The sequence below is a fragment of the Acipenser ruthenus genome, chromosome 3 (genome assembly GCF_902713425.1).
Source record: "Acipenser ruthenus chromosome 3, fAciRut3.2 maternal haplotype, whole genome shotgun sequence".
In the NCBI taxonomy this organism is placed as follows: domain Eukaryota; kingdom Metazoa; phylum Chordata; class Actinopteri; order Acipenseriformes; family Acipenseridae; genus Acipenser; species Acipenser ruthenus.
In genome coordinates this window covers 87,862,748-87,878,315 of record NC_081191.1, presented here as the reverse complement: position 1 = coordinate 87,878,315, position 15,568 = coordinate 87,862,748, and the positions used below count along the sequence as shown (strand labels likewise).

Here is a 15,568-nt window from a genome sequence, read left to right as displayed (position 1 = left end):
CAAGTCAGGAGCCTCATCAACTGAGCACGGAGTCCTGAGTCCGTTTTTAAACTCTGATAAACCCTTCCATTTCAGAATGATGTTGGTTCTCTATAGTCCAGCAATTGGCTTGCAGAACACCACACTGAATCCCAGCTTTGCTTTCTGCTACCACTTGTGTCCCAAATCCAATATAAAACAATCGGGAAAAGCACTTGAACATTTCTGTGGAATACTCGCCAAGAAAAAAAAGATTGAGCAGTCAGCCCAGTATAGATTTCCTTTCCTGACACCCAAAGCCATGAATTTAAAACTGCGAGCTACCATGGTCAAACTGGTCACCACTGGCTTGCCCTGCTTGAAACTACTGTCTTGTATAATGTTCCTTTTGCACACTCAATAGAAGCATCTACTGTACAGTATGCTATTAAGTAGTATATTGTCGTTTTCAAAAGGTGGTTTAGAGACTTCATAAAGTTTACAAATGAGGAGGCCATTCAGCCCATCTTGCCCATTTGGTTGTTAGTAGCTTATTGAGCCCAGAATCTCAAGCAGCTTCTTGAAGGATCCCAGGGTGTCAGCTTCAGCATTACTGGGGAGTTGGTTCCAGACCCTAACAATTCTCGGTGTAAAAAAGTGCCTCCTATTTTCTGTTCTGAATGCCCCTTTATCTAATCTCCATTTGAGCATATATCTGAGCATCTTGTTGGCCTTTTACATAGCTTCCCCACATTGTCTAGATGAAGACATTTCTGAGTCAACATAAACTCCTAGGTCTTTTTCATAGATTCCTTCTTCAATTTCAGTATCTCCCATATGAGATTTATAATGTACATTTTTATTGCCTGCGTGCAGTACCTTACACTTTTCTCTATTAATTGTCATTTGCCATGTGTCTGCCCAGTTCGGAATGCTGTCTAGATCATTTTGAATGACCTTTGCTGCTGCAACACTGTTTGCCACTCCTATTTTTGTGTCGTCTGCAAATTTAACAAGTTTGCTTACTATACCAGAATCCAAATCATCAATGTAGATTAGGAATAGCAGAGGACCTACTACTGATCCCTGTGGTACACCACTCACTCCATTTTGAGGTTTCTCCTCTAATCAGTACTTTCTGTTTTCTACATGTTAACCACTCCCTAATCCATGTGCATGCATTTCCTTGAATCCCTACTGCGTTCAGTTTGATTAATTAATCTTTTATGTGGGACTTTGTCAAAAGCTTTCTGGAAATCTAAATAAACCATGTCATATGCTTTGCAATTATCCATTGTCAATGTTGCATCCTCAAAAAAATCAAGCAGGTTAGTTAGACACAATCTCCCTTTCCCATGATATTGTTACCATATAGGTAATTTTTCCATTTTGAGTCTTATTATAGTTTCCATTTATTTACATATAATAGAAGTCAGGCTTACTGGTCTGTAGTTACCTGGTTTGGTTTTGTCTCCCTTTTTGTGGATCGGTATTACGTTTGCAATTCTCCAGTCTGTCTGTACAACCCCCGTGTCAAGACTGTTGCATAATCTTGGTAAACGGTTTGTAAATAACTTCTTTCATTTCTTTGAGTACTATTGGGTGGATCTCATATGGCCCAGGGGATTTGTTTATTTTAAGAGCTCCTAGTCCCTTTAACACTTCTGCTTCTGTTATGCTAAACTTATTTAAAATTGGATAGGAACAGGTCGACATGTGGGGCATGTTGTCCGTATCCTCCTTTGTAAAAACTTGTGAAAAGTAATCCTTTAATATATTTGCTTTTTTTTGTTTTTTCTTCGTCTGATTTTGCTATTTGTATCTCTAGACTTTTAACCTCCTTTTTGAATGTTCTCTTGCTGTTATTATATTGGGAAAACATTTTGGAGTTAGTTTTAGCCCCCTTAGCAATGTTCGTTTCTATCTCTCTCTTCAATCATGTCCCCCCTAAATCTTCTTTCTTTGCTAAATGGATTCAGTTCTTTCAGCCTGTCTTCGTAGCTCATTCCTTTAAGCCCTGGGATTAGCGTGGTGGCTCTTTTTTGGACTCTCTCCAAGGTCACACGGAAGACTTGAATAAAAACAGGATTTATTAACCTTTTCCTGGATCAATTTTATTTTACCTGTGTATTGGCTGTTGTCAAGAAGTAGCCAAATAGAAAAGGGTTTTGAAAATTGCAAAAGGATTTCATGCTGAGAGTTACTGGGCCAAGAGATTCAAGCCAAAAATACCAAAAAAGCAAAGTTTAACCTAATGCCTATTTCTTTTCTTTATTGATTTGATGGATAGCACTGGCTCAGTTTATTAAATGTTACTTTCTCAACAATCATGTATTTCAGCTTTCTGGCAGGTTTGTAAACCTCCTGTGACATTGTAAATGCATGTGAAAAGCAACCACAGTATCTAGACAATCCGCTAGAGGGAAGATGATTGCCAGGTCTCAAGTGGAATCCCATGACACCTGGCAAGTGATTCTGGGGGGGGGGCGGGGCGGGGGGGGGGGGGGGGATTAAATCATTTGTCAATCACAAGATAATTTATCTGGTGATAACTGAATGTTTGTTTTTCTTGTGATCACAAGATAATTTCTCAGAATCTCAAACAGAAGTCACTTCCATTTTCTCGAGGTCCTGAGATGGTTTTCTCGATCATGAGAACGGATTGGTTTTCTCAATCATGAGAAATGTTCTTATCTCAACATAACAGGTTTTTTTTTGTTTTTTCTCTGTTGCGTTGGCTTCAACAAGCCACCGTAGAATTGGAACAGCTGTTAAATTCTGATTAAGAAGGCAAAAATGGAGGGGCTCTTGGTTTGATGGCATCATCAGTGCATAGCAGTATTTACTGCAAACATCACCCTGTTACAGCCTTCCCCCTTACAGTAAGCATAGTTGTGTAGTCATTAGGTTAATATTGAGGAATAGCAGCACTCAAATTTCTTCTCTTTATAATTTGTTCCAGAAACTGGAGAAATCGACCCAGTTATAATCCAGAAGTACAACACGCCAGGTTTTTCTGGCTGTCTGTCAAGAGTGCAGTTCAACCAGATCTCACCGCTAAAGGCTGCCTTGAGGCCTCGCATCCCCTCTCCTGTCGGAGTCCAAGGACAACTGGTGGAATCCAACTGTGGGGCCTCCCCTCTGACCATTCCTCCAATGTCGGCCGCCACTGATCCCTGGCGTCTAGACTCAGGTAAGGTGGAAAAATCATAAATACAGTGTGTTTGTGTAGAAAGATACATATAAGCCCAAAACAATAACAAATAAAAAGCCTGGACCTGGGTGACACATGCAAGAATGTCATTTGCTTTGGAAGTTGACCATCACCTTTGGGATTTGATTCTATTTAGACCAAGGCCTGTCTTTTTTTCAGAATTTGGAATCGGATCATTTGTATCCGTCCCTTTTTTTTCCCCAGAAAATGTCGTAAATTTATCCAGGTATAATAATAAAATCGCAATTTAAATGTTTTCTGCCATTGTATTATGTTGAGCTACTAAATGGTTTAAATATTTTAACATGAATTACATTTATTAAATTAACACGTAGGCTATACGCCGTTATTTCCTTCAGTACATATATCGTCTTGATGCTGGTTCGATTTGCAACTGGACGTTGCACAGATGTAAAAGGTTTTTGTCTTGGTGTTTTTCAGTTCTTTAAGGATTACTACCTGCCTCTAGCATCCTTTGTAACAGACACTAATTGGGTAACCTCCTTTAGAGGTAATTGGAGAGGCTGATTTCTGCCAGTCTGCAAGCCTAACTGTCTGACTTATCAACCACTGTATTCAAACCAGTTTGATCTTGGTATGTTGTTGATGTAAACAAAGTTCTGGTGGCAGTAAAGATGGAAATTTGTAAATGAAGTCCTTGTGGTCCAGGCTAGGTAACATGACACATACAAATGGAATGTGCATGAATCCATATCTATGTGGAGCGATGGTGGCAGAGTTCACAATAGTTGCTGTGCTAGCCTCCTGCAGCAACTAACCCTTGGTTAGTGATTCACATGCTTTGATGAACACTTTGAAATGTTTCAGCGTATAACAAAAGCTATTTAAGTGTCCCTATTAAAGTCCACAATAATTCTGCACGCTATTTCGAATCATTCATGCACAGCAAAGCTTTTTCCGAAGAGGTGTCGACCATAAGGCACTTTTATATATAAATGCCTAAAAAATGGTTGACCGCAATGACATATAGACCATGTGTACTTTGATAGATGACTGACAGCAGGGGCACCTAACTGTTTAAAAGTGGGGGTGAAAAAGTAAAGAACTGGCGAGTGAAGCAAGGCCACATTTTTTGCTAAGAAGCTCCTGATAAACCTTTTACTTTTTCAATCTTTTTCAAGTTACTGTTTTTGTAATTGTAAACCCACAAAATTGACAGGTTTTCAGCATAAAATATAGAATATTTAACTGAGCATTCATGAAGTACAAACACAAGTAGCACCAAATGGCAGAACCAGTTCCAGTGGCATATCTGCACAATGCTGTACAGTACCTATAATTCCAACATGCAGCTTATTAAAGGGAAGTGCTAAACAAACAATAACATGTACAAAATGTTATAATATGGCTTGTTTATTGATCATTGACATATGTATGTTAACTGTTAATATATTCCTTGATCTGCTTTGTTTTAAATGTAGTGCTGGATGCTAGAGAATGTTTTTCACGTTTTGTTGTCAAACATTGCTGAGCTAAATTATCGCAGTGAAACCAGCTGCTACAAGACTTTTGGAAAGTAAATGCAGGGCAATGCTTGGTGTTGATAAGAGGAAACAATAAGCACCCACCCTCCACATGGCAATGCTTTGTGCTAATTAGTTGAAACACTAAATGCCAGCCCTCGCACAGCAATTGGTTGAAACAGCCGATTCATGACAATAGCACAGGCACTGCAGATAAACCATACACTGCTCCTACATTACAAAGATACAGTTGAGTTCAGCCAGCACCCACTTCCCGCAACCTTCGACATCAAAACGTAAAAGTAAATAAAAATTGATGTGCCAAGTATGTGAAATGTACCAATGGGATGATCCAGTATATAATGAGCTACATGGGGAAGGAAGTACAAATTCCTACGTAGGTGATACTATTATTTATTTTATTTTATTTTATTTTATTTTAATTGGCACTAGGACTCTTCCGTGCTTTTTATACTGTATGCAATTATTGCTTTCGGTTACTTTGTTTTTTTCTGTCGCAATATGTATTGTAACTTGACAGTACTTGCACACTTCAATTGTACCCTCTTTCCTTTGCTGTCTTCCACAACGAAATCCTTATGGTCCTGGGCATATTCTTCTGGGGTTTTTGTGTGCTTAGGCATTGTTTTACAATCCTTGCATAATTTACAATTCTGTTAAATTCCATGAGCATGAGTCCATGAGTTAAATTCTGTTCTCTCTTGCTTTCCATGCTCTTTAAGCCTGATATCTGCTATTAGCTGCTGTGTTGCTGCTACTATTTCATTATTATTGATTCTTGAAATGTATTTTTGTCTACGACTGTAAGTCGCCCTGGACAAGGGTGTCTGCTAAGAAATAAATAATAATAAAATGTAAATATTATCGAACTGTAATAGAGCTTTAAATCTTGTGAGCAAGAACATCTTGTTTTAAATCTCTCAAGCGTGTTACAATCCTCCAATAGGAATATAGGAATGTGCTGCCACTTCGTAGTTGGGGTGGGTTTAAATTATTCAGAACAAATGAATGTGAGCCTGTATTTTTATTTATTTTTTTCACTGGAAATAGGGTCAAGTCAACATGAATTTAGTAATGATTTCCAGTGTTTTATTGTTACACTGTTTTTTTTTGTTTTTTTTAAATCTGTTTAAAACCAAAAATCAGAAACCCCAATTATAAGATATCACTGGGCAGTAACCTTAATGTGTCTGCAATGCACATTATAAGATATCACTGGGCAGTAACCTTAATGTGTCTGCAATGCACTCTAAGCTTTCCCTTGGAAGGCTTGACTACCCTGCTCATGTTTAAGGCCATCCTTATTCATGAAATAACTACAGTACTATAGAATATTTAAATAGTGTCAATATCCGTAGTTTTAATATTTTACACATACTGTACATGCAGGGGTATTGATGCCCATTACAAAGCAGTTTGAGCCATTTTGGCTTTTACTTTAAGGCTGTGTGGTCCAGTGGTTAAAGAAAAGGGCTTGTAACCAGGAGGTCCACTGTAAAAAAATCATGAAAATGGATGTTGGAGTTCCAAGTCCTGTGTTACAGGAAACAGAGCCCCATCGGACTCCACAAAATGCTTCTGACCTGTAACGGAGGGAGTGAAAATTGTTGTTTGGATGTTACAACTTTAATAGATGTATATTCTTGTCTTCTTTTTTTTCACTTTTGCAGCGAGTGCTGATTCCCCTTTTAATGAAGAAAGGGTGATACCAGGTGGAGTGAACAGAAACTCTGCAATAATTGGAGGTAGGTGGAATGTTAAAGATTGTGGTCTTTTAGAAGCCAGTACTTGTTGGTTTGTTTTAATAATGTTTACGTGGGTGTCTTTGCTAACAGCAACCATCTCCTCTCCAACCAGACATACAGTATATGGGAATAATAGAATTACTTGTATTGACAGCCGTATTTCAGTTGTGATTTAGCTGATTTCTGGGCCAGCCTTTCATTCTTTTACATTCTTTTTCATTCTACGGTCATCCTTAGCCAGTGATTGACCATCTGACCTCCTGAATTCTTCATAGTCATCACCAGTAACCAGTGGATGTGATAGAGATTCTTTCCTCACCCTGATCTGTAAAATACATTTTTGTAAGGCTGAACACACACCTTCCTCCATACAGTTTCTTGGCAAATAGACGAGCAGATGAAGCAACCAAAAAGATAATTATATATATTTTGTGAGGAAGCAGGTGGAGTGAGACAGCAGGGAGGGGGTTAAAACCTCCCTGCAAGAGAGAAAAGATGTGCGAATGCACGTGTTGTTAATTGTTTTATTAATGATTATCCGCACCTGAGCGTGATTGGGCAGTTAAAAGGAGAGCAGTCAATCTGCTCGGGGCTGCTGAGGAGAAGGACATGGAATGGAGTACTCTGTGTCCTAGCAGCCCCAATGTAAGTCCTGTGCTGTGTTTAGCTGTGTAAAGCGTGTGTTTTGGTTGCTACGGGTAAACGGGGTATCCGTCCCGTGTTAGGAAGGGTGTTCCTGTATGTTTAGTTAGTGCTCGTATAAGAGCTAGGTGTTTGTTTTGTGTTTTTTTGTTTGTTTATTAAAAGTGCGCGGAAGCGCTGAACGTTATTTCTGTGTCTGGGTCAATTCTTAAAGGGGCAACGAACCCGAGAAGGTGAAATCTTTCACAATATATATATATAATTGTACCGTCTGTCATTGTCTGACTGTAGCTTGCTGTGTCTCATCTTTTCAAGATCACAAAAACTGTAAAGAAAAAATACTTCCCGAGTGGCTCACCTAGTAGTGCCATGTGGGGTGCATGAGGAGTCCTGCCCTAATGGCTGTGTGGTCCAGTGGTTAAAGAAAAGGGCTTGTAACCAAAAGATCCCCGGTTCAAATCCCACCTCAGCCACTGACTCATTGTTTGACCCTGAGCAAGTCACTTAACCTCCTTGTGCTCCATCTTTCGGGTGAGACGTAATTGTAAGTGACTCTGCAGCTGATGCATAGTTTACACACTATAGTCTCCTGTAAGTCGCCTTGGATAAAGGCGTCTGCTAAATAAACAAATAATAATAATATTTGCACTCCTGTAGGTTGGGTGGAAAAACAGAGCTATTTTGCAGCCACTATAGTCAAATCCCCCAACTAGTCCAGGTAAAGACTTTCCAGGAGGCTGGGCCTTTGAGAAACAGATGTTACAAAGCTACTGAACCCTGGAGACACGTTTCAGAAGGTGAAAGGAAGCACAAGAGCTGGTAGCCAGTGATCTCCAGTCCCCTTCCTTTTTTTTTTTAAAGCACCAAAATAAAGATTAACAAGGTGCGAATGAAGGAGAAACTTTTCAGATAATGGGGTATCTAGTTTAGGGTTCATAAGGCTGTCAGCCTTTAGCTCACTGATTTAGGCTATTCTTGTGATGAGTAGTCTTCTCTTTTTCTCTCCCCTGTAGGTGTCATTGCGGTTGTGATCTTCACGATTCTGTGCACCCTGGTGTTCCTGATCCGCTACATGTTCCGCCACAAGGGGACCTACCACACCAATGAGGCCAAGGGGGCGGAGTCTGCCGACACCGCTGATGCTGCCATCATGGGCAACGACCCAAACTTCACAGAAACCATTGACGAGAGCAAAAAGGAATGGTTCATCTGATGGGATGTTGATGGGGGGATGGGGGGGGGGGGGCAATTTGAAAAGCATTGTACTCTAAGCAGTTTTGGTACAGTAATGAAGATCAGCACAAGCGAGAGTCGAGAAACAAACTGTAAATTGTGACTCGCCCCTAAAGATTTTACTTTGTGTTTGAGGAGTCAACAAATATAAATTCCATTTTGAAATCTGGAAACCCATCATTATTTCCATTATTTTACTTCGTGTTTTTTTTTTTTTTTTTACCAAAAAAAGCTTCCAAACATATTTAAGAAAATATAAAAGTATAGTGTACAAAACACAATGTATGCCAAATGCCCTGTGTAAATAATTATTTAAACCATACTACATGTGAAAAAAAAAAAAAACTTTACAAAAACAAATGACATTTAGATTGTATTTAAAAGCTATAGCAGGTGTTACTGTGAGGAGAAATGTGGCATGCTACAAGTTGCAGGTAATAATCCTTTCTTTGCACAGTTGCATTTTTTTTATTTTTTTTAAATGTGAATTTCTTTTTATTTAAATGAAAAGTATTGTACCCCTTTTTTTAGTTGCCAAATATTTAGCTTTGTGCAAATTGAGTTGCCAAATACTCGGCTTTATCATAGTTAATAAAATACTGCCCTGTTTTTATCATTTTTAGTACTCCATGGGGTCTATATAAAAACAAAAGTATTGTTTTGCTAACTTACAACCTTCTATATTAATTGGTTTTTATGAATACACATTTTTCAGAAACAAAGAGGCCACAGAGGAAATTCTAGTGCTTTGCCCTGTACACCAATCAGGACCGCTGCCATAAATGAGAAGGGGGGCCAATACTGCCAAATAGATGGTCAAATGAGCAGGAATGGCATGTGCTAAATAACTGTATATGAGCAAAATATTGATTTGTATTTCTAAAAGAATAACATGGCCCTAGTAGGAATCTTACTGCAACCCTCTACCCTCATTTCATTACACCGGTCTTCTAATTGAGCCATCGGCTCACGTGGCATCCCATTGGCCATTATTCTAGTTTCTTTAGGTACAGCACCCCTGAACACGTACCCTTTAGAAATCAACTCATCTAATGGAATTTCCTTCCAAAGAAGTGTTGATTTGTAAATTGTGATGACTTCATCTTTCACTTCTCACATTTAAATAAAGTGACCAATGTTGGTGTCTGTTTGGCATTGTCTGGCTCCCTGCGTTAATGCTTTGATGAAACGATGCTACTTGTGTTTGGTTTGCTTTTGTATTTTTTTAGCCCTAGGAAGGTGGGTCTCCTCATCCACTAAAGTTACTATCATTAAACATACACCCAAATATTTTTTTGCCATATTAACCTGCGTTCCGTTTAATCATACAACTACAATGCTGGGACAAAAAAAAAAAAACATTGATAGAAATATTTTATTATGCAACCAAACTATCCCAGCACTAACAAAACAATGCCCAGCTCTTCCCATTGATTCTTCGGATAATATCGGCCCCTGAACACCTTGCATTCCATGTCCTTGACTAAGGTGTCCTCTACAGTGCATGCCTCTAATTCCTAATACACTAGTAGTCTATCTGATCAGCAGTAACTTGCTGTTGCGCATATCTGCTTACACAGTACAAAGCCTTGCTTGACATGCCAAAACAGAGCCTAGATGCACTCCTAATGTAACTAGGAAATGCTGCTGATGTGTTGGCATTATCTATCAATGAATAATGTTTTGGTTTTGTGTTATTATTTTTTCCTGGTGGTTGGTGAGTGTGCATATGAGATCCCATCGTTGCAATGTGATTACCACTGGTGCAGGAAAGCTATGGATTCCTTCTCATGATATTTTCTAAAGGAATATGCATGTCTTGCTGGTGCAAGCAGGGGGCACTCTTGCTCTTGTCATAATTGTCAAGATACACCATGGCAACAGTATAACAACATCAAAGACAATATTTGGAGCACATTTTACTGAGCAATGTGTACCATGAAGATTGTGACGCATTATTGACATTAATAATTTTACAGACTATGAGGAAGTATCATACAAGCAATTCTGCCAAGTGGTTTCACTTTGACTGGTAGATGCAGTTTTGTTTCTGGCCTCACAATGTACATATCATCCATTATTTATGTTTTTTTTTTTTCAAAAAAAAGATGTTTTATAAATGAGCATAATGTTAGCTATGTTTATTATTAGCCTTTCCTGCTCAAGCATTGTTTGTGTGTAAACGTGACTAGCTATTAATTACTGCATACAGAGGTAGATCATTCAGTTATTTGAGGAGAGCTTTTTTTATGTGTTTACATTATTTTTGCATGCTGGCAGACTTCTAGGGGTATATTGTGATAGAGCAGGAGTACAGTTTAGATTTCAGAGAAGGAAACTGGTCTATTGTAATCCTCATTAGGAAATAATTAATTAACATTTTACATTGAAACAGTGTCCCCTTTTCAATTTCTAATGAGGGACGTGGCACATTAATGTATTTCTATTTTTTTTTTTCGCTTTTATTGATTCCATGTGATTAAATACAATTACGTAGGCAGAGTATGATCCCCATATGTAAATATATATATGGTGTGTATGTAAATATATACATGCCATGCAGTTTATTGACGGTTTTATTGATACATTGTGTAAACTGTTTCATGATTCATGAGTTGAGTATTGAAATCATTTTAGCATAGCAGCAGAGAAATGGACAATCATTGATGTAAAAAGGTAAACATTTCATTGAGCTTACTGAAATATTAAAACAGTATCATTATATTGCCTGGATCCCAAAGGGTAAGAAAATTGGATATAGAGAATTTGAGAGATGCCATCAGATTTTCAATGTGACCCTTAATGAATTTTAGAAAACTATGAAGGTATATGCCTCAAAAGGAGTTAAATAGTTGCGATACAAGTCTTATTATGTTATCAGAAACACCCCTGAATAGAGACTGTCAGTATTCGAAAGTGAAGTTTATAGCAGCATTGCCACTGTTAGCTGTATACAGTACTACTGCATATTCATTTTCCAAGACTCCTGAAGAGGCTTTCTGTATGTTACTGAAGATAGCCTTCACAGTTCTCTATGGTGGGAGTCAGGGGAATTAACTGTACTTAGTCATAGAGCTATTAACTGAAATACTGGTAAATATGTTTTATATATCACAATGTTGTTGTTATTATTAATGTATCTGCACTATCAGCCACCCTGTATAAACTGGTTGAAACCCCTTTTGAGGTATCCTTTCACAGTTCTAAGTGAATGTGGGTCGCCTTGCCTCTCTTTCAGGTTTTAGCAAATGTATGAAAGTGTTTGGAAAGCTATAAAGGCTTCTGTCTTTCTTTTTGACCAAGTGGGGAAATTACAAGACCATATCAAATCCCACTGCAATGTTAGCCTTTAAAAATGGGACACTGGCTCTTTAAGAGACATCAGTGTTTGTGATTTCTTTATTATAATTATTTTAAAAGAGCTTACATAATCTGTCTGGCCTTATTTGGAGTATGTACTGTGGTTTGGTATAAAGTAACAACATTAAAAGAGCCTTGCCATAAATGATTGTGATGTGTGGTTTCTGCTGTGTATTTTTAACTCTTCATAGAACAAAGATCTCATTCCCACCAGGAATTCTGCTCTGTAAGCACTGTAAATACCACAAAATAACTAAAGTCCTTAAACAAGCTCATTACTGTACATGGACTTCAGTTCATCTAATTTACAGGCTTTTAAATCTGGTACATCTTTCATGAAAGTCAATGTACACAACCTATGATATTGGGGAACTATCTGTTTTTGTATGGAGCCCATGTAAAATAAGTTGGACAAACTTGGCAAGTAATGAATAAAACACAGCAGAGAAGTGTGGTTGATGTACAGCAGCCCTAAACCCAGATTTGTTTAATTTCAAGCATGTTGGATACAACCTGTTATATGGCAAGTACTGTAAAGTATCTCTACTGATCACTTTTGTGGGGGATTTCAAATTTCTTCAGTGATCTTATGATGCCAAACTCTGCATATTATACCTACACATATTATTATTATTATTTATTTCTTAGCGCTCGTCCTTATCCAGGGCGACTTAAAATTGTTACAAGATAACAATATATAACTGCATAGATGCAGAAGTTAAATCTAAAGTGGTTACTACTCAGACATTAAATGTAGTTACTCAGCCTCGCTTCACAAAAGATATTTGTAGATAACATCTGTGTGTAGCAATATCCTAAAACAGGGAACTACTTTACTTGGGGGTGGGGGGTCTTGTTTAATAACTATAAGGTGCTGGCTGTTTTTCTGCAGCGAGGCACTGCCACCAGAGTGCCTGTCGGTGAGCAAGTTCCAAAGGGCTCTAATGTCTGCGAGCAGTCTGAATAAGTGCTCAGGCACCTAAAATGAAACACCTTCTAGCATGTTTTTGCACTCTGAACATGTTGCAATGCAGCATCAGGATCCTGATGTCTAGCCCATCACTCTAACCACTGGTCTAAACCGATTTTATTCTGAAAGGGGGAGCCTCATCAGGCTGTCGTGCTACAGACCACACTGACGGCCTGGTGATGACCACACTCACTGCACAGACCACACTGACGGCCTGGTGATGACCACACTCACTGCACAGGCCACACTGATGGCCTGGTGATGACCACACTCACTTCACAGACCACACTGACGGCCTGGTGATGACCACACTCACTGCACAGACCACACTGACTGCACAGACCACACTGACGGCCTGGTGATGACCACACTGACGGCCTAGTGATGACCACACTCACTGCACAGGCCACACTGACGGCCTGGTGATGACCACACTCACTGCACAGGCCACACTGACGGCCTGGTGAGGACCACACTCACTGCACAGGCCACACAGATGGCCTGGTGATGACCACACTCACTTCACAGGCCACACAGATGGCCTCGTGATGACCACACTCACTGCACAGGCCACACTGATGCCACACTACTTCCTTGATTTGGAAACGGGAATGTGGAAGAGCTAGAAGTGGCTGGCATTGTAAAGTTGCTCTGATGATATTTATATAATTACTTCTATAGTATTTTCTCTTTCATGTGTAACATTAACAAATTACATCCAGAAATATAGACCCTCAGGCATAATAAAATAATAAATAGTAAAGACCCCTCAGACATAATAAACAGATTCCATCCCCCGAACCCAGAAATGATGAATGGGTCTAACTCACTGTGACAATTATGGTTCCCAAAACCAACATTTTCATTGAACCTTCTGATGGTCTATTCCACTGGAATGTACACAGTAAGTGGTTGCTATAAAAATGCTGCCCTGATCATGTATGATAACACCGTGTAACAATTTTTTTTTTTTTTTTTGGTTCTGCCTCAAAAGTATAGAAAACGGCTATTATTCCCCACAAACTTTTCTTTTGTGACCAGGACAGTGAAATTTTGAAATTTACCTATTTTCCAGAACATTCCAGATAGATTCAGTGCTGGGTGAAATAAATGTATTTTTGTAGGATGGTACAGAGGGGAAAAGAGAGCCATGAAGTTCGTTATCCCAAGAATTTGGCGGGAACCCACTGACCACTCAAGCAACTGCTACTTCTGCATGGTGGACCCTTCCAAACGTCGGACTGGCAAGAATGCACCTGCTATCACGTATCCGGACCTTCCTTCATCCATCGCCCCGGTGCCACACTGCCATGAGCTCCCCGTACCCACTCCTCCGGAGAGAGAGCAGTCGTCTTTAGAAGATAGCAGCAAGTCAAAGAGCGAGGAAGAAGTTGTAGATCCAGATGACAATTTCAGAGGTGAAGCTGAGGAGAGAAACCCATACTACCCCAACCAAAAAGACCTCAACGACTTGATTAGAGATCTTGGTCTCACCAAGTCCAATGCCGAGCTTTTGACGTCTAGGCTCAAGCAGTGGAACTTGATGAAAGTGTGCAAGTCGCAGATCAGAGGAAGCGTCACCAACCTTTTCCAGCTTCTTCACCCGTCAAGATGGGCTCTGCTTCTGCCACAATGTGACCAGTCTGTTCAAGGCAATCGGAATCGCCTGTAACCAGAATGAGTTTCGCCTCTTCATTGACAGCTCATCCAGGAGCCTCAAAGCCATGCTGCTCCATAATGTCTCTTTCCCTGGCTCACTCGGTGCACCTCAAAGAGGATTACAACAGCATCAAGACCTTGCTGGACGCCTTGAAGTATGATGAGTACGGCTGGGAGGTCATAGGAGACTTCAAAATGGTGGCATTCCTGATGGGTCTCCAAGGCGGTTTTACCAAGTTTCCCTGCTATCTTTGCCTTTGGGACAGCAGGGACACCAAAGCGCACTACCACAGGCGGGACTGGCCACAGCGGACCGAGTTCTCTGTGGGGAGGAACAACGTCAAGTGGGAACCACTGGTGGACCCCCGGAAGGTGCTGATGCCACCACTGCACATCAAATTGGGCCTTATGAAACAATTTGTCAGAGCTCTAGATAAGGAGTCGGCAGCCTTCAAGTACCTTCAAGACTTCTTCCCTAAGCTGTCTGAGGCAAAGGTCAAAGCCGGTGTCTTCGTCGGACCACAGATAAAGAAAATCCTGGAGTGCAATGAATTCCCCAAGAAGCTCACTAGTAAGGAGAAAGCGGCTTGGAACAGCTTTGTCGCAGTGGTTCGGGGCTTCCTGGGCAATCACAAGGCCGAAAACTATGTGGAGCTGGTTGAGACTCTGGTGAAGAACTACACAGCACAATGGGCTGTAGGATGTCCCTCAAAGTCCATATCCTTGATGCTCATCTTGATAAATTCAAGGAGAACATGGGATCGTACTCGGAGGAGCAAGGCGAGCGCTTCCACCAGGATATACTGGACTTTGAACGCCGCTACCAAGGACAGTATAATGAGAACATGATGGGAGACTACATTTGGGGGCTGATTCGTGAAAGTGATTTACAGTATAATCGTAAATCTCTAAAAAATACTCACTTCTAAATCTTTTGTAGTCATTTTTGTATTACTTTAGTATAAATACATGTTAATTTGGATTCATATGTTGTTTTTTTCTGACTTTATGTGAACGAAAAGACACAAATTCGTCCGTTTTGTCATTGGAAATAGGTAAATTTCAAAATATCACTGTCCTGGTCACAAAAGCAAAGTTTGTGGGGAATTTTCTATACTTTTGAGGCATAAGCAATTAGGAAATAACACTTACTACCCAGGAACAAAAATTGTGTTACATAGTGTAATCAATGAGTCTTTATTTATATAGTGCACGTCACATTAATAAAGGCGTCTCAGAACACTTTACATAAAATACAAAGTTCATAAATTAGATAAATATT

General features: G+C 39.6%; 1 protein-coding gene across 1 annotated transcript in view; it reads left to right on the top strand.

The window, feature by feature from the left end:
• LOC117394379 (contactin-associated protein-like 2) overlaps positions 1 to 11,802 on the top strand; it is a 545,795-nt gene extending 533,993 nt beyond the window's left edge. Inside the window, exons 22-24 of the mRNA XM_033992589.3 lie at positions 2,921 to 3,151; positions 6,348 to 6,422; positions 8,078 to 11,802. Of these exons, the coding sequence (XP_033848480.1) occupies positions 2,921 to 3,151; positions 6,348 to 6,422; positions 8,078 to 8,277 (506 nt within the window). The 3' untranslated portion in view covers positions 8,278 to 11,802. The remainder of the gene's footprint in view (positions 1 to 2,920; positions 3,152 to 6,347; positions 6,423 to 8,077) is intronic.
• The last annotated feature ends 3,766 nt before the right edge of the window (positions 11,803 to 15,568 follow it).